This window comes from Neolamprologus multifasciatus, chromosome 7, assembly GCF_963576455.1.
Source record: "Neolamprologus multifasciatus chromosome 7, fNeoMul1.2, whole genome shotgun sequence".
NCBI lineage: Eukaryota > Metazoa > Chordata > Actinopteri > Cichliformes > Cichlidae > Neolamprologus > Neolamprologus multifasciatus.
In genome coordinates, this window is record NC_140445.1 from 53863052 (window position 1) to 53881775 (window position 18724).

The window sequence follows — 18724 nt, forward strand, 5'->3', positions numbered from 1 at the left end:
GACTGAGGCTGTGCCAGGGACCTGAAGTGCAGTACTAGCAGTTGCCGGGTTGTGCCCAAAAATGAGCACGTGCCAGCAAAAATAAACCAACGCCGTGGACCAAAGTTACCTTGCTCTGAATTTAAACCTACACTCTGGACTGAACGCTTGGCAGAAGAGCTCATGACCGAAGCTTGGATTCCTGGAGAAGAACTGAACTTTCACATCACAGCGCCGTGGGACATTTCATTACATCAATCTCACGCACATAACGTAGCCAGATTCAAGCCTCCTCTTTCGATTTAGAGCCCATTCAGGAATGAGGGGCAGTGATATAGATGAGTCTGTACACTTTGCGAGCTGAAATGGCAAGCCGCAGCATGTCGTCCGTTCAGGAAGAATGCAGGAGCAAGTGTAATGAGGATTTTCTTTTTCTTTCTGCTTGCGAGGCGCCTGCTATTATCATGATTTTGAGTAGCCCCGAGGGCAGTTATTATAGCATTTATATTAATTCCCCTGGATTGCTTCATTTTGTTCATACAGGCCAAAGAAAAAAAGACTCAAGCAATTAGAGAAATGCAGATGAGATGGGCTGAGTGATGGCGCAGGGACTGCACTGATCTGTGTGCTGCCTTATGCTAAGCATTGTTATCCTCCTAGCGACAGTCCCGGGTTGTCTGATGCATGAGATTCCAATGTACTGAAGATGACCCTGCCTGCGTAGCTGGAGGCTCATTCCTGTTAGCAATTGCTTGCTGTGTTAATAGCTGTAAGAACATCATCAGCCCCCTAGGCTCTGACAGGCTGCCGCCACTTGTACCTGCTGCCACAGGTGAGGGGATGGGCGTTCACATAAATCTGCCATGGAATCTGTGAGAACTACACCATCTTGCACAGCAACAAGCTGACAAGAGCGGCACAGATAGAGTAATTGTACCTAACTCGCTTTGCCTTAACAGGCACAAGTCAGGGAGATGACGGCACAGAGGGAAGAGTTATCAGAAAATGAGCGCATGCCGTACACTCAGGTATTTGATATATACGATAAAGTGCGAAGAAAGAGAAAAAATATCCAAAAAGGGGGAGATGGAGGGGTAGCTACTGCAGCGATGACTACAGAAAAAGATGCACTCTTTAGAAAAAGGCCAAGACTTCAGTTTGTTACATTTGCTTTTAATTGTTTCTTTCTTCATTTGTTTTTACATTTAACCCTCATCTGCTATTTAGTCTATATGCAGATGGGAGGTGCTAAATAAGATGGACTGGACATATTTAATCCTAAATCTCAAAATCTCAATATGAAAAAAAGACCTACTCAAGTCTTTGCATGAAAGAAAACTGCAGGGGAAAGCTAAAAATTGATTTAACCTGCCATACAGCCCACAATTCTCTCCCTATAAGTGCCTTATTCTATTTAGTTATTTATTTTGTTTTTCCTCAGAAACAGGAAAATCCTGATCCCTCTTACCATGTAACTCAAGCTACCAGACACCAAGAACACAAATGTGTGTGAAAAAGTCTCATGGTAGTAAAACCTTGGCCTGAATAGCAAGAGGTTGAGGGTTGTGCTGATGGACATTTGGTAATTAGAAGCTTCTCTGCTCTCTGTGCTGTCACACACAAACACTCGTGATTGCTATACCGTATTGAAAACACATACAGAACACAGAGATTTATACATATTTCATTCATAAGTTAAGATCCATTCACATAGTCATGTTAAGATCACCTCAGAAGAAAAATACATGGGCTTACATCATTTCCTGCAAGAGCAAGTAGTAGTTATATTTCAGACTAAGATTTCATTTCATTTAATTTAATTATTTCTTTTTAGATTCATTTTTAAACTCCTGTTTTGGAAAATAGCAGCCAAATTACCTTCATACAACAGTATTCAGCATCTGTACTGTACTGAGACTGTAATCACAGAATTAAACTCAGAGGAAGCACATTATTGTAGAATGTCGTGCTTTTAAGCAAGTAAGTGCTTTAAGTAAGTAAGAAAATAGAAATTGTGTCTGAATACTTGCTGCACCACTGAGCAAATATTTTTTGCACTCCACTCTTCTTTCCTAAATCTTCCCCGTCTCTCTTCTGTCTGCTCCTCTGCCTCTCTCCACCTCTGCCCCCCTCTCTCTTACAGCAAGGTGCTGACAGAAGTTAGCATTCACAATCTTTCTGTTAAGGCTTTAACAGGAGCCAGATGAAAGACAGCAGCAGATTAAGATGTTAAACAGCCTCATATGGGATGGCACGGGACGAGTGAAGCAGTTGGGGCTGGAAATGGAGGCAAACAAAAGCTCAGGAATGTCAGATGGAGATCATGTTGCACAGCCCTCGAGGAATAAGACATGTTATTAACAGAGCCTGCTCTCGCTGGCTGTCCTCAGGGGATGGGGACACTTATGTTCTCAAGGGACCCCACAAAGCAGAGAGCTTAAGGACTGGACACCCATCTTCTGGTTTAGGTATTTATCTTTCGGGGAAGATTAATGCAAGCTAACCATGAAAAGAGAGATAAATCACTGCTTGGAGGGGGTGTGTTGCTAATCTATAGTATTGAGCAGATGAGCCAACAATTCCCAGCCAGAGGCATCCCCGTCTACTGTAGCTGGATTGGCAACGAGGAGAGTATTGAATGTAGTATTGAAGTGTACTCTAGTGGGGTTGCCAAGTCTGACATAAATTTAAAGCAGTACAGTCATCATGAGTACTGCTTTTAACATCCAATACAATGTCATAGTCCATAAAACCTTTACACAAGGAGGAAAAGTTTAGGACACTTTAGCAGTTTTATTGTAGAAAAAAAGTGTCTGAATGTTTAAAAGTCCAGGAATCCAGAAACAACATCATCCAGTGAATACTGAATTTGTCTTGTAACTATATTTGCAACAAAGAAGGCATCACTTAAATCTAATTAGTGATTTACTTCCCCCTCATGTTACTCATACTGGCCCAGTTCAAAGACAGTGAAATAAACACTATTGTTAAAATAATGAAAACCATTGTGTGCGGCTGGGCTGGTATTCATATCCCTCCTCCCATGAAAATCACAACAGAATGACTGAACAATTACAAAGACGAGTCAGTTTTGTTTTACGTTAAAATAAAATGCTGCAGCGCAGCAGCCCAGTAGGCACCACGGGCAGTTAAAAGCTCCAGTGGTTTCTCCTCTCTGGATTCCCCTGCGCTTCAAGTGCACAGCTCTGCTGAAATGAGACGAGACTCCTACCCACCCTTGAGCTGAGCTGATTGTGAATGGCGTGTGTGGAGTAATGAGTGCTCGGCTTTGAATGGGTGGGCCAAATCCTCTCGACATCTGTGTGTTTTTACCCCGTATGAAAGATGCGAGAGAGAATAAAGTGGCTTTGTGTTTTGATGACTTTCTGTGTTCATGTTGGATGATGTTTATTAGAATGTAATATGTCCAATTCAACACATGTTCGAAAAAAACTATCACATGTACGCACACTCGCACACATACACAGATACACATGCACACACATTCCTGGCCCCTTGCTGGTACTCAAACACTCAGCAGGTATGTCAGTATGGAGACAGGCGGTGGTGTGTGCCCCAGGAATGCGAAATCTGACCTCTGGGCTGGAATTTGAACCTCCTCACTCATCTTCACTCTTCTCAGAGATACGCTCTTGGAGCTGGCCCCACACTGCCCAGCAGAGGACTTGAACAGTTACAGAAAGTCAAACAGCTAAAGGGTTCTTTGACACTTTAGAAGTGGCTTTAATAGAAATCTCACAATACCTTGGGGGCAAATGCCGATAAAGAAGTCTTCAGTGATCACATGCTGTGTCACTGCTGCTAAAAAAGAGTTATTTTTACACATATATTCTGTATAAATTAAACAAAAAAGATATAACAGGTTAAATTAAGTGGTTTCAGGGTACTTTTCCCTTGTTTGGTGAGAGGACACTATATATGAAAGATGAAAACAAAGACTGTGAGATCCTCTAGTTGTTTTTGATCTACCATTCGGGAAACTCGGCTTTGACATTTTGTCCAGGAAACCAGGCAAGGTGTGGATCTGACTGAAAAACCGAGGGACGCTACACGCCCATATGGGTGCAGCTTGTCAATCACAATTATAGCCACACCTTAAACCCACTTTATTGCCAGTTTTAATGTCAAGAGGACCATAATTTACAAAATAGATTTCATGCTGCATCAAGCAAGACTTGAAGCTAGCATTTGAGAGCATAAACCTATAAAGAAAATCTTATTGAGGTGTTAAATTGAGTGGCAACTGCTGTCATTTTAAAAAACATTCCTGGACAATGCTTTTTAGCAACCAGATGAGTCGTCACCTGAAACTCATGCTAGTACATTTGCGTCTATGCAGAGTGAAGGATCTGTGGTAAGCAACCTAAGAAAATGTCCTCGTGCGAAGCCCTCCAAAGTCCAACAGCCTGATGGTGATGTGTCGTTAGAATGCTAATTGGTGGAAAAGTGGGCTTAAACAGGAAAAGGAGTGACAGTGGAAGTAAGCTGCAGGAAAGCGCCGACAGAACACTGTTAACACTCCGTTTCACTTCACTATTATCCTGTTTTCCTTGCTTTTCTGACTTGAAATCCAATCAATGGCATCCAGTTTCTAAGGTAACCTAAATTCATTATAAGTTAAGGGACCAACAACAGCAAACACCCAAACAAAAGAAGCCCACAGACCAGTTGTTCCACATATTTTTGACACTGGTCTCTGGTGTTGGTATACATCTGCAGCATGTAGACAAAGCACAAATTTGCTGGTCTATTAAGGTCCTTCCACAGGGGTTTTACTTTTCAGATCCAGGGTTACTTCCATCATTACCTTACAGTTTGTAGGAGAGCTATCCAAACCAGTTGTTTTTCTTGTTTCCAACTTTCAACCTATGCTTAGCTAAACAGCTGCTGACTGTAGCTTTACCTTGCAGTGATATCAGTCTTTTTTTATAGCTAAATCTCACGTGTCAAAACTATTCCTTTGAGCATTTCTGCACGATAAACTACGATGATTAAGCTTGGAGAAAGTTGCAGTTGGTAAACAGAACGCAAGTGTTAGTCATTAGTGTTCAGTGTGTACATGAAGTGGGGTTTCTCTGCAAACAGAGCAACATAACAAAACAGAATCAGCAACGTGGACATCTTGGCTCCTGAGGAGAGGAGGAAGAAAGCCCACATGGCTGAGCCTAACCACTTCGGCAGCTCCAGCCACCCAATCAGCCCTGGTCCACACAACCACCACCACTGCAGGCCAAACCTCAGACTGGAAGCTTGGAAGGTAAAGCAGTGTGACTGCATTTCCTGAGTCCACCCCATTTAAACTCACAATATGGAACATATTAGGAGGCCTGGAGAAAGAAAAAAAAAAAAAAAGGGGGGGGGGGGCTGCGTTCCTAGATCTTCTCTTTTACAGCCCCTTGGAAAAAAAAAAACAGCCCTCAGTCAGACTTCTAAAAGGACAAAATGGGCCTATGGAAAAAGTTGTTGAGCTCTTGGTGAGATCAATGAGCATGACATACTGTAATATATAGGATTACTCCTCCAAACAAGTGAGACTCAGAGTTAAGTGAATATATTTTGCATTTCTTAGAAAAAAAGTGCAAAGTGCTTTGTGACTGCTTCTCTCAAAGAGTCACATTTCCAAAAAAGCCCACAGGCAGGCACAACCACAACCATGCAGGCATAAAAATATGTATCTCAGCACTGCCCCAGCGCACTCATGTGTTATTGCCTCACAATTTAGGTAGAGGGGTCTGGAGAGATTTGATTATAGCCCATAAAGTAACTCTATTAAAGGCTGTTATTGCCTAAATTATAGAGGTTTCTGACATTATGTCACACAAAATGCAGCAAACATTTTTTTCTCTGCTCATCAGTGAAACTTCCCGTACAGACAGAGACAAAACTTTTGAAGAAAAGTGAAATATTAAAGAAGGTAAACCCTGTAGTTTCTGTTGTGTTAGGGGGGTTAAATGAAAGAGGATTTCTGATTTAAAGGGGGAAAGAAATAGCAGTTTGCAGTGGAGAAAGCCCAGCAGTGTCACAGCTGAGCGCAAGTAAGAAAGAAGCGCCTGTATCCACTCAGGTTGACTGTGTTGCAGTAAAGATCCAGTGTGACATCATTCAGTTTGAATTCAAACAAGTGACAAAAGGATTTGCAGATATCATGAAGTTATCTGCTTCGGTGTTAAACATACTAATTCCTGCTTAAAACATTAAAATATATCTTAAAAACATATTTAATATACCTAAATGCCACAATGAGGGCCATAGCTTTTATGATCTGAGTAGGACAGGCGGTTAATAAATGCTGTCGATATTGAGTCCAGGGTTGTGTGTGTGTTCATGTGCATGTCCGTGTGTGTGTGCGCTCACACTGTGGCATTCTTTTAACCTCTGTGGAAACTCACTAAAACAAATCCTTTTTCGTACGTCAGAGAGGCCCCTGTGCACCCTGTAATTACTGAAGGGAGGGTGGGTTCAGCAGAATAGCATCAGGACCGAGCTGCCTCTGGCTTCTGAAAAAAAACCCGCCTAAATGCTTACTCAATGGTCTATTCCAGGCTCAGCTAGGGGCCCGCAGCACAGTAGCAGAATCATGGTTTGTCATTCAGGGGATGCAAACCATAAATGCCACATTGGATGTGAGATTTAACAACAGAGCATATAGGAAGTATTTAAAAAAATATTCTTGTGATGGTGGTGGGGCAGGAATGCAAGCATCAGCCAGATAGTGCAGATATATTCAGGTGGAAAGGTACCAAAAGAATAAAAAATACTTCCTTTTGCATCTTGCTCTGCGTGCTAGCCCATAATCCCCTCTGAGAGCGTGGATCCCCTGTGAGCTTGCATGTATCAGCACGCCCAGGAAGTGGCGAGCATGGCAGCTGCGAGGAGCCGTAATTAACACCCCCAGCCAAGGTGAGAAGGCTTTCCGTGGGCCGCCGTTCATGAGAGACAGAGAGCAGGAAGTGTTTCAGGCACTCTGTGTAATCTCTCTTTGTTTCAAAAGGTGCTATTACCTCACTGAGCTTTTTACTGGGGCCAGATGTGCTGAACAGGGTCATCACTAGTAGCAAGCTCCTTTAGCTCTTCCTGGTTCAAATGACCTAACTTCTTAAAACTGACTTTTATGTCTTTTCTAAGTCTCTAATCTATTTTGAGAACAGCTAGAGATTGATCCTCTTTAACTCCGACTCAGTTTTCTCAGCTTTTGGAAGGTGAGCTTCAAAACTTTAGTGAGTCGATTGCAATTACCTTGCAATTACCTTGCAATTCCTTTTGCGAACAGGGAGAAAGCAACCTTAGGAGTCTTACAGACAAAAATCTACAGTTCAAGGAATGTACTGAGGCTTTGGCAGCATAGAAGCCATAATAACAGGGTTTCAAAATTCAGGGCTTTAAAAAGCAGCTTGTGCAGAAACACGAATGCACACATATGTAGCACTTCTACATCGAATACACGGTTCTGTCTTTGGGCTGACGTGAAAGGTAGCTACCAGGTTGCCTTCGTTCGAACAGCCGTTTATAATCAATGCAGAGCTGCAACTACGGCTCAGTGTATCATGACCAGTGGAACAAAATGGCTGCCCTTTTTTTGGGGGGGGGGGGGGGGGGAGCGATTGAGGGCTGCGGCCTGCTAATCAATACCATTCCTGAGCCCATAGAGCACACAAAGCTGCTTACATGGCTTTTCCCGTTCTCTCCTCCATCTTGCCCAGAGTTACAGTCCTCCTGCCACAACTATTCAAGCTCTGGAGTAGAGTAGAGCAGGCGCCTTCCCAGAGATGCAGTCACAGTAGATGTGTATTGTCGCTTGGCCTCTCCCCAGCCCTGTCTAATTAGGCCCCCTCTCATACGCTCTGTGGCGGCTTGTGTAATCTGCTCACTATGAGTCTTAGCTCCTCGCCACCCCATATAATTGTCTGCCAGTTCCTCTCCAGTGGTGATGTGGGCCCTTTTCCCATAACAGAGACACAAAGGAGCGGGATAATGGCCCCCAGTTGTAGGGAAGAGGCAGAGACAGAGGCGGAGTGGAGCCACTCCTCTCCGCTGTTTGAACTCTACACAGTCTTGGCTCCAGACAGACAGCAATCCTGGAGGAGGCTGTCTGAGCCTTTATGGAGGAGTGTGAAGGACAGAGATGCTGCACACGCAGTCGGGAAGAAGTATTTTTAAGAAAAAAAACGATAACCCTTCATAAAAAATATCATCTTCTCTGGTTGTCACTGTTTAAAGCATGTTATTCACAAACTTCAAAAATTCGGAGGTCTGGAAAACACACATATCTTTGTAACTGCACGTTTCAGTGCTCATTAAACCAGAATCGGTGTCAGTGAATGTCTCTATTGCTGAATGCTGGCAGAGACCTCTGCAGCCCCCCCACCCCCCTCGCTACCATCACCGCCAACCTGACAACCCAATACCAGCAATTATGAAGGAAGCCAGCTAAACCACATCCAGCTTGGCTGCAGTTTTTAAGATTCCAGCAGGCTTGTAAAACTTCTTGGTTTCTCTGCATACATTCCAGTATCACTGTGGTGGTTTTCAGCGTGCTCCATCCCTGGTCACTTATAACAACGGCCATTGTGAGACAAGCTGGCTGCGGAGATGTGAGACCATCAGCCAACGATGATGTGCTGCAGTAGAAACACCTCTGAAAGGACAACCTAGCTGCTACCGAGCAGTTTCCTCATTTCCTCCTACACTGTCCTCTATGAAACCATCTCCTCCCAGTTCCCATTACCGGGGCTCCTTAGGACCTCAAGGACATCTGGTTCACTTGAGCTGGCTTGTCCAAAAATCCAGTGATGTACGTGGTACTGGAGACGCTACTGAAATATAAACATAATTTATCTGCTGAGATATTTAAATAACCCACAGTCAGAATAAACAGTGAATTGACAGCTTATTTTCTGCTTCTAAAAGCTGAGCACAACAGAGATGTTTCTTCTTTTATATTAAGTGTTCCCTGACTGACTGCAAAATGTGTTTCTCAGCCTTCGGCCCATAAGGCTAAAGCCAAACAATCTTGGTATAACATATAATATTATCCATTACTTTATTATTATTTCTATTTCCTAAAAAAATAAGACTGAGAAATCTCAAGTGGTTTTGGTATCAGTGTGCTTTTTAAAGAGGACCTATTATTCCCATTTCCAGCTCAAGTTTCAGTCTTGAACTCTGCTCGAGTAGCTTTGCTTGATTCACAGTTCATAAAAATAACTTTTCCTTATATTCGCCTTTGGTCCAGCCCCCTTACTTCCTCTCTCTGAAACAAGCTTGTGCACATGCTGGTGTCTTTTTTTGAAATATAAGCCATGCTTAATATGAGTATCAGCCAGTTAAACTATATATGTATATATATATATGAATATATGTGTGTGTCTGTGTGTGTGTGCCTGGATAGGTCCTCTTTAGGATACAGTAAAAAATAAATTATAGAGAATTAGTGATTATAAAGATCTAACAGACCAAGCACAGAGAATTATTATGCGAATACTTTATTATCAATGTGTGAATGGTGTTAGCTTTTTGTCTGGATATTAATAGTATATGAAAACTATACACCAAATCCAGGCTGCTGATCCTAATTTTGCTGTATAATTTCTCAAGTTGGTATTGAAAGATTCATATATATATATATATATATATATATATATATATATATATATATATATATATATATATATATATATATATATATATATATGCCAAAGTGCATTTTCTGTTTTTTTTTCCTCTTGTCCATATACACATTGCACCATACATAAATAGTTACATTGTAAAAATGACTCCGTATTTACAAGTATAATATATATTTCATATAATATATAAAACTTTATATTAAATCTAGGTAGATGATATTTGGGATAGTTTGTGGGGTCCATCTGTGTTATCTGTGGTTGTTGAGGAGGATCTCCAGCCAGCAGGGGCAGGAGGTGATGAACTGTCTTGAGTAGCAGGGGCCCCAGCCCTTAGCAAAGCTGATGCGCACACTGTTAGGGTCATAGGGTCCATCCAGGAGGTCAGCCTCTGTCGTGTGCCTCAGAAGGAACGAGCGCTCATAGTCAAACACCTTGATGGAGTAGCCTGGCATCACCTTCCGCACCACCAGAGTTCTGCTGTTGGGCACATCCAGAGTTGGGGAGTTGACAAATATAGGGTGCTCGCTGCGGTTATACGCCCAAACGCCATCAGGCTCTTTGCTGAGGAGTATGCCGTAGCCAATTTTGCCTCTTGTACGCTGAACAGTGCTGCTGCGATGTTCCAGGTTGAGCTGGCCCAGGCAGAAGCCGGTGCCCTGAGGTAGATCATAGAAGATGCTGACGGAGTGCTCATACACTGTGTAGAGGCGACCCACACGTGTCCGGTGCTCCCAGTATGCCACATTACACCAGTGGCTCTGCTTAGGGGCATCAGGTGACATACTGGCATCTAGAAGAGACAGAGAAATGTCCATTACACAAAACATAAACAAATGTAAACAGGGCTAATAAAAAGGATGGGTTGAGTTTTAAGGGATTAACTATCCCTTTTTATTGTTCAGAGCAGATGGCCACACTATAAATACTGAAGCAGGCACTGTATTGAAATTTAAGCCTTGTATAAATACCGCTGCTCGGACTTCTGTCCAACACACACACACACACACACAAACACACACACACCACCGCAACTATACATATCCTGGGGGTGGAGGGTGTAGCGAGGTCAGTGCAGCCGAAGACCTGCACTTCCACCCTCTACCTCAAGAGGGCACTGTAGGGATTAAACACTGACCACACTACAGAGCTGCTGGTCACACATGAACTTCCAAAACAAATTCTGTTTACTTAAATGAAATCCAGATTACACTCAAGTGTTCCCCTCTGAACGCCTTAAAACTATAGTATGTAGAGAGTGGAATAGAGGACACGGTTATAACTTAGAAAAAATGTTTTGCACATTTTAATAACTTTTTAAAATTTCTTTTTAGCAGTGGAAGCAAACCTGGCATCTTAAGACTAAACATCTCCGTCCACTAAATCAGCTTCTTAATTCAGTTTTCATGGCTGCAGTCTGTGAAATCTTTTCAGTGACAGACCTCAGCACTCCAAAGTGAATTACTGCTCCCAAGGTAGACTTCGATCTTCACCATACCGAAGAGAGACACACATACTCACTCACACACACACACACACGCACACACACTGCTGACTACTTTCAGAAGCTGCTCAAAGCTGTCTTACATTTATATTACTCATAAAATCTGTGGTACAAGGAGAGGACAGGGCTTGATGGACGAGAAAGAAAAAGAATGGAAGACAAACAGTTCCAGTTTTTCACATCCTGGAGACGAGTCAAAGGTGACGTTATTAGTGCCATGCACTTTGGTTTCATTCTGATTGAAACTTTATTTTTTGTTGTAAGCATTTTTGTCACCTGTCACAAGCTGTGGCTGAGCTTGAGGCATGAATCTGTGTGCAGGTCCCTCTCTACATATATACAGCCGTTACGTGATGGCAGAGAGTAACACCTGGTTTACGGTTGCAGTTGTCGCCTCACAAACAACAGCGCAGATGCTGGTCTTCGGTGCTGTTTTGGCTTGTCCTGCCCAAGCGATTTTTGTAACCTGGCGGACGAGGCTGGGTTGAACACCCAACTGTGCTTTACTTCCATTTCAATGATATATCAGTCGAGGAGTTTAGAGATTCCCAGATTACAGAGAGCAAGATGCTGCAACAGCTTGAAAAAGATGAGACTCGGGGGAAAAAATCTAGACTGAATCAAGTCTGGTGCACCTCAAGCCGCAGTTAAAACAGTGACAGGGTGACATCATAGTTGTCATGCAACATAATCAATGCGGTTTTAGACTGCTGCAACAGCTGGAGAAGATAAGACTTCCTGCAGAAAGCTAACCTCTCTGATCAATGTTGACATACTCATTTCTATTTTCATAAAGCAGCAGTGCATCTGAAGTGTAGGACAAGATTGCAGCGAGCCAAGTGCGCCTCAAGCACATGTATGAACACTTCTACATCTGTCCTGACGTCACAGTACGTGCAAGCAATGACCAATGTGTCAACCATAACCATGGTTTTAAGGAGCCTCTTTCTCCTCTTCCCTCGTCTTCCTCACATTCCACAAGAGTGGGGGTGACGGTAGAGGGCCAGGCAGGGGGTCCCCCTCCCCCTCCAGCCAGCTCTTCCCCTGCTGTGGGCCCAGGGACGGCATTCAGCTCCCTGACAACTTAGCACAAGCCCGTGACCCGCTGACCCCCCAGCCTTCATGCTATCAGCTCCCATTAACTCACACACAGAGTGATGCCATTATTTTGCTTCAGAGAGTCTATTGGCACAGAGGATTTAAAGCCTGGGCCTGTGGCCCCATTCCTTTCAGTCTCTCTGCTCTCAGGGCTTAATGACCGCCCGCCCCATTAACAAACGCCTTTAAGGTGGAGCATCACAGATCCACACCGCAACAAAATGCCTTGTTCACCTCCCACCCAACTAAATCTTTCTGCTGAGTGACCCATACTAGTAAAGTTTATACAAAGATTAGCAAAAACGTTGACCAGACTTGCACAGAGAAAACGCCTGCTGGTTCGAGGCTCTCTGTGTTATGGAGGGGGAAGAAAAGAGCGAGTGAGTGGGGAAGTGTGGAGGTGGGGGGAAGCTGCAGACAGGCTCTCTGTGTGTTTGCGCACACACTGATGGCTTAAATGACCCCCTCTCTTCAGGGGCCCCAACATGCATGTGCCATTAGTAAATTCCACACTCCAGCTCCTCCACTCTGAGCTCAACTTTTACTGCAGCACCGCTCGGCCACACAAAGAACTCAGCTCCAACTAGTTTACGGCCGTCCATTGTCTCAAATCAAATGGAACCCAGACATCAAGGTAAACTCACTTTGAAACTGTGCACAGAAACACGAAAGACCAAATGGCTACTGTCTCCTTCTCTTTGGATGGAAAGAACAAAGCAAAAACAATCTGGTCAATGATATCTAGTTTTCGCACATAGCGTGGTGCAAAGATAGTCAGTTGGACTATGAGGACCAGGAAGAGGAATAAGCAGGACAAAGGTTAAAAATGTATTTAATGCTAAGCTTGAGCCTGACGGAAGACAGCAAGCACAGAAAGAGCTGTGCTTTTTCCTGTTGCTCTGTTGTGTTTCAGTGTCTACGTGTGCTTTTGCAGACGTGCCTGTTTGGACTAGGGGAGAAAAAACAGCGTACATGCTTATGTTTTTGTCCTAAATTTGCTTGTTACGGATAAACGAGCACGTCTGCCATAACCTGATTAAATTTTATGGTGCTTTTCTTGTGCAGAAACACTACTAGCCTGTTCTATCACACCCGTGCGATTTATTGAGTGTCATGACATTTTTCCTCAAAACATGCTACAATGTCAAGACGGCATTTTCAGATTTACATGTTTGGATGTTCTGCAAATGTTTTTCTACAAAACTGATATAAGAGTAAGAAGGAGGATTTAATTAGTAGTATCTGGTTATAAAATTATGTAGATACATGCCAGACCAAACCTTAAAAATTCAGACATCAGAGAGGCAGTTCAGTGGAGGTGAAATGAATGGTTGTGCCTCCCTCCCTTTTAGCCACAGCATGGACACCCAACTCTCTTAGGCTCCATGTTGGCCTGCATGAGGTTCTGCTCTGGGTGGAGCCATGATGGCTGGGAGCAATTACAAGTGCTCTGCATCCATTTAACCCTGCCACCTTTTAACAGCTCCGTTTACCCATTAGAATAGTAGCTCATGTTATTATTGTTATTTTATTCTCAAAAGCCTCTCCTCTTAGTGTCAGTCTCAGAGTCAATAGATGCCGAAACAGCATGGACGCCACACTTCCTGTTCCTGCAGCCAGAGGCAATGAGCTAAGCATATGATGGAGCTGATCAATTTTAAAGTCTTACATAACCAGGCTCACATCAAAAAAAAATTAGAGATCCATAAATCTGTGGTATTTGATCTCTAAGCATTTCCATGGCCAACAGGAAACACAGTATGTGGAATAAAGCATCTAGTCTGGTGTTGTAGAAATATGATAAGAACAGGCTGTGTTTGGTTTTCCTTTAGGCAAACAGATTTGAAATGTAGCAAACCAACTATCACATTTTAGGGAATTAAGTGTAGCTGAGGACACCTGTAGCCACATATACTTTACTTAGAGGTACAGTGACACACAGTAAACAGAGCTATCTAAGAACTGCTACTCCCACAGCCAGAATTCAGTGTGTTTGATTTCCATAACAAGATGTGATCTCCATGGAGACGGTGAGGAAAATGTTGATTTTCCTTGTGGCCTCTCCGATTGGACAAATTCCGAGTGTCAAATGCAGGGCATCAGATCTGTCAATAAACACGGACTTATATCAGTTCTTTTGAAGTTAGGAAGCTAAAAGTTACGCATGCTCATTTGAACGCAAAAAGAAGTGAAGTGTCAGCTACATGTTGTCCAAGCAAAATGTGTGTGTTTTTTTATTTCTTTGCGATGGAGAAAAGAATGGGAGAAGTAGTCAAACTGAAAAAATACAAAAGTATTAGCAAAATGTGGTAAAAGGCAACCAAACCTGCCGCTGTGGTTGTAACAATGCAGGTGACTGTGATGGTGATAAGCAAACACAGCAAAAATGGATGACATATTTATTATGCTATAACAGAAGACAAACATGCCATTGAAAAAGCCCTTAAGTACACCTGTGTTAAACATAATTTGCCCAAGCCTCTTCCACGGATTTACATCTGGAAAAAAAACAGGGGGGGGGGGGGGGGGGGGGGGGGTGAAGCAGATCACCCTGCTTGCTACGAGTTCCCTGCACTCCAGGGCGAGTCTGGATAATTACTGTTAAGTACACAAAAATGAGGGCTTGAAAGTTTCAATGGCAATCCTTGATGATCATCCAGTAATGCTTTTAAAGACAGCATGAAAAGGGAAGGGAGAAAAAAAAGGGCAGAGGGAGCAGCAGAAAAGAGCTGCCCTGGGGTAAACACTGCTCCGCAGCCTTGGAGTGAGATGAATGGGAGGCCGAGTGTCAGGGACAGGCAGACAAACAACAGCTTCCCCTCCGCGCTAACATCTCCCCACCAAGCTCCAGGGCCACCCCCGTTATACTTTATCTGTCCTAATCCGGAGAAGGCTAGCAGAGATGCACTCATTCCTCCGCAACTTTGCTGAACAGGAAAAGAAAAACACAGTTGCCAGACTTTTTATGCAGCACAGTTGAAGGGAGGAGAGGAGCAAGCTCTCATTCTGTGCCAAGGATTAGATTCCCCTCCAGCTATTAGACTCTAGTGGTGAACTGATAGACTCTAGACTTGCGGTGGAAAGCAAGGACTGAGGACTGTGTGTGCATGTGTGAAAATTTACAATTCTTTCTTATTGTGGATTCCTGCCCCATCACCCCACACATTTGTCTGATTTCTTTTATAACTATACAACAAATTCATGGCTTTAATTCTGTGGGCAATAGCTTCCACAGGCTGACTATAACCCCGGAGCAGGCCACATTTAGGCTGGCGTCTGGGCTATCACTGCCATCAAAGTCGGCTTTATCAGACAGATATGCTAACTGGAGCTGCTCCTACATGTCTATGGATTTTTCTCCCTGAGGTCTGGCCTTTCTCTGCTGAGAGAGAACAAGTGATATAGACACAGAGATATATATGCTGGGGACACACACACACACACACACACACACACACACACACACACACACACACACACACACACACACACACACACACACACACACACACACACACACACACACACACGCTGTGGGAGCCCAGGAAACTGAATCCAATCATCAAACCTTTCTGGTCACAACGGGAATGCTTTACATTGTCATCCGCTTCCTCCTCACTTTCCCTCTGTTTCTGTTTTGGGATGACCCCACGAGGGAGGAAAAGTGCTGCACCCTTGATAGCAGATAACTAACAGAATCCATAAATTAAATCAATAAACAACAGTGGGTGTAGGAAGCTAAGGAGGCTAATACGAAGGAGCCATCTGGGCGCGTCAGTGAGGCTGCTGGTTTGAGAGAAAAAGGCTCTATTTTTTTTTTCAAGGGAAGAAAATGTGCTGCTCATTTCCTCCAAGTTTCCTCCAAAGCTCTGCAATGTGTCAGAGACATAGAGCACAAGCGATGGTGGTGATCCAAGTGAGGCCTGCAAGAGCCTTTCAGGGTTCGTAAAAGCTCTGTAAAAACTGTGGGGGATATTTGCGAATATGTCATATCTACAGGCAGCCTCAAAGGCCAGCCGAATCCGAGTGAGCATCGAAAGCAAAGCGCTCAGCCAACATCCTGCTGGGTGGCTGCGCTCTTTCACCTCCCCGTACAACCTATCTTTTTGTGTGTGTGTCTTGTTTGTGTGTGCACAAGTGTGAATGTGTTTGTTTGCTAGTGTGCGAGGGAGGTTTCGAGCCAAGTAGGCTGGAGCGACTGAGTGGAGAAGACCCTGCACATTCCTGAACCCCTCCCCTCGTTGTGCCTCCTAACTTCCTACTCTGGTTAGGAGTGAGGGGGGTGAGGAGCAGTGAGAAGGTGACTTTCATTTGGTTAATCCTCAGCAGTGACATCACGTGTGAAGTCAAAAAGTTTCGGGTGCGTGGCTTGAAACGTGCACAAACTTTCTTCTGGGAAAACCGAGATTCCATATCGGAGGGAGAAAAGCGACTTTAGCTAGGCTATGGAATCAAGCTATGGTGAAGGCCTGGTTTCAAATGAGCAGTAACAAGGAGCTCTATTATTTCGAGTTATGTTAGTCTGACTAATTTAAGTCGAAAGGTAGGTATTTGGTTTCCACCGGGCCAGGAGGTGGAGCAGCTATGATGGACACGCTTGCCGTTCAAACAATGGTTTTCTATTGATTGACCCAGTGGATCAGAGTCTGTGAGGAGAATGTGTTCTGTCAGGATAATGTGGCACCAGAGTTTCTGTTTCAATCACAACACTTGCTTGGGTGTAACCCACACTGCTCCACCGCGGGCATCCAGACACCGGCTCCCCAAACAAAGACAACTGCCCCCCCCCCCCCCCCAACCTCATCTCCGATAAGTCAGCCCGTTCACAACAAGCAAGACATTCATTAAAAATGCAGGAGTGAACATTTCCAATAATTCACAAAGTCCTTCCCTGTCAACATCTGCAAAAAATCTTGAAGCTAAAGGGAATGGCAGGATTTCATTAAGTAAATTATGTGTTGGCAGTCACAGAGAGGGGAAGAGGGGGAAGCTAGAGCCAGACTTCTAATCTAAACCGTACCCTGAAATGCGACAGGCTGACTGCACATACTGAGCCACACCGCCAAGGCTTTAGAAATGCACACAAATAAAAGATAAGTTAAACACACGACAAAAGTAAATGCAGTTTTCCCCGGGGAACATAATAAATGAGAGTTTTCACATAAGCCTGTTTACAACTTGTAACAACTACTACTTGCAAAACTTGATCTCACAGTACAATCTACTTTGTCAAGTTGTACTCAACAATAAAGGTTTTCTTGTCAGATATAAAATGGCATCAGTTTTCAGGAACAAGATGAAAGGCTCCAAATTATGTATATCATACTTGGCCGTATGTTAAGACAAGGTAATGGAATGAAGATATAGCTCCAGTAGACCATGTTCAAGATGAGGAAAGAGGCCAAAAATAAATAAATAAATAAAATCCAACCTCCGTTTGCATGCAGAGAGAAAATTAACCAGTTCCTTGAAGCACTAGGAGTTTACTGTTTAGAAATCCACAATAAGCTATCTTTTCCCTCCAGCAGCAAGAGTCTCGTGTAGAGATGTCAACTGACATGGGCCCCTACAGTTAATCCACAGAGCATTCTCAAAGCTCAAAGAATGTGCTGGCTATTCTGAGTTTTAAAAATACTGACGGCTATAGGTTTAGGCACAACTGTCAATGCTCCTCTGGGGAGGATTGGGGGGGGGGGGGGGGTTCAATCTATTTTTGCTTGCAATCAGGCCACAGGCTGGCCTAAATCATAGCCGGCCTTGGCCTGTGTCTGGATTTATAATTGTGGGTGAAATGGTCAGAAAATAAAAACAGCATCCACAACTGGCACCTCCTTCGCTACTCTATGCCAGTTGTGGATGCAAGACTAGCTCATTTACAGAGCCCAGCTCGAATGGGAGTATTGTTCCCCCTCTCAGCTTTGAGGGGAGGCACACTAAAATGCTAAACTAACAGTTGGGCATTCCATACATTTTTAATGGCATTGCACACTCTTTATTTGTTGCTCTAACCCTTTGCCCCGAGCTGAATGAATGGCCCTATTGGTGGAGAGTGGTGCTGCGCTGCAGTGTGAAGGGAGTGAGGATGGCAACGGCAGGCCTCCCTGTGCACATGTCAAGATTAGCTCACTCACTTTATTTGCTAAGGTAGAATATGGGGCAAAAAAAAAAAAAAAATTATAGCACACCAAGCAAACCTCCTGTTATTTCTACTGACTGTACTTTCTGTGTGGTAAGGCCTAAAAAGAAACACAGTCCACTCTGCAAATCAAATGACAAGTACAGCACTGTGAGCCTAGAGGCTCGGTCAGGTACGAGGATATAGATTTATCTGGGAGTCCTTTAGTTAAGTTAATCAAACACCCAGCAGCAATGGCACCACACTGGCTTGCCAAACCGAGACAGTTAAATACTAAGCTCAGCAGGCTAGTTTCTGTTGACATGTAAGGGGTTTCAGGCCTCTCCAAGGACTGCTTTAGATTAGCAGGGCTTTCACTTTGCA

General features: G+C 43.7%; 1 protein-coding gene across 1 annotated transcript in view; it reads right to left on the reverse strand.

Annotated features, from left to right (window-relative positions):
- Positions 1 to 1441: 1441 nt before the first annotated feature.
- The window catches only part of smad6b (SMAD family member 6b), a 29344-nt gene continuing 12061 nt past the window's right edge, over positions 1442 to 18724 (reverse strand). The window contains exon 4 of the mRNA XM_085165349.1: positions 1442 to 10416. Coding sequence (XP_085021475.1) covers positions 9875 to 10416 — 542 coding nt within the window. The 3' untranslated portion in view covers positions 1442 to 9874. The remainder of the gene's footprint in view (positions 10417 to 18724) is intronic.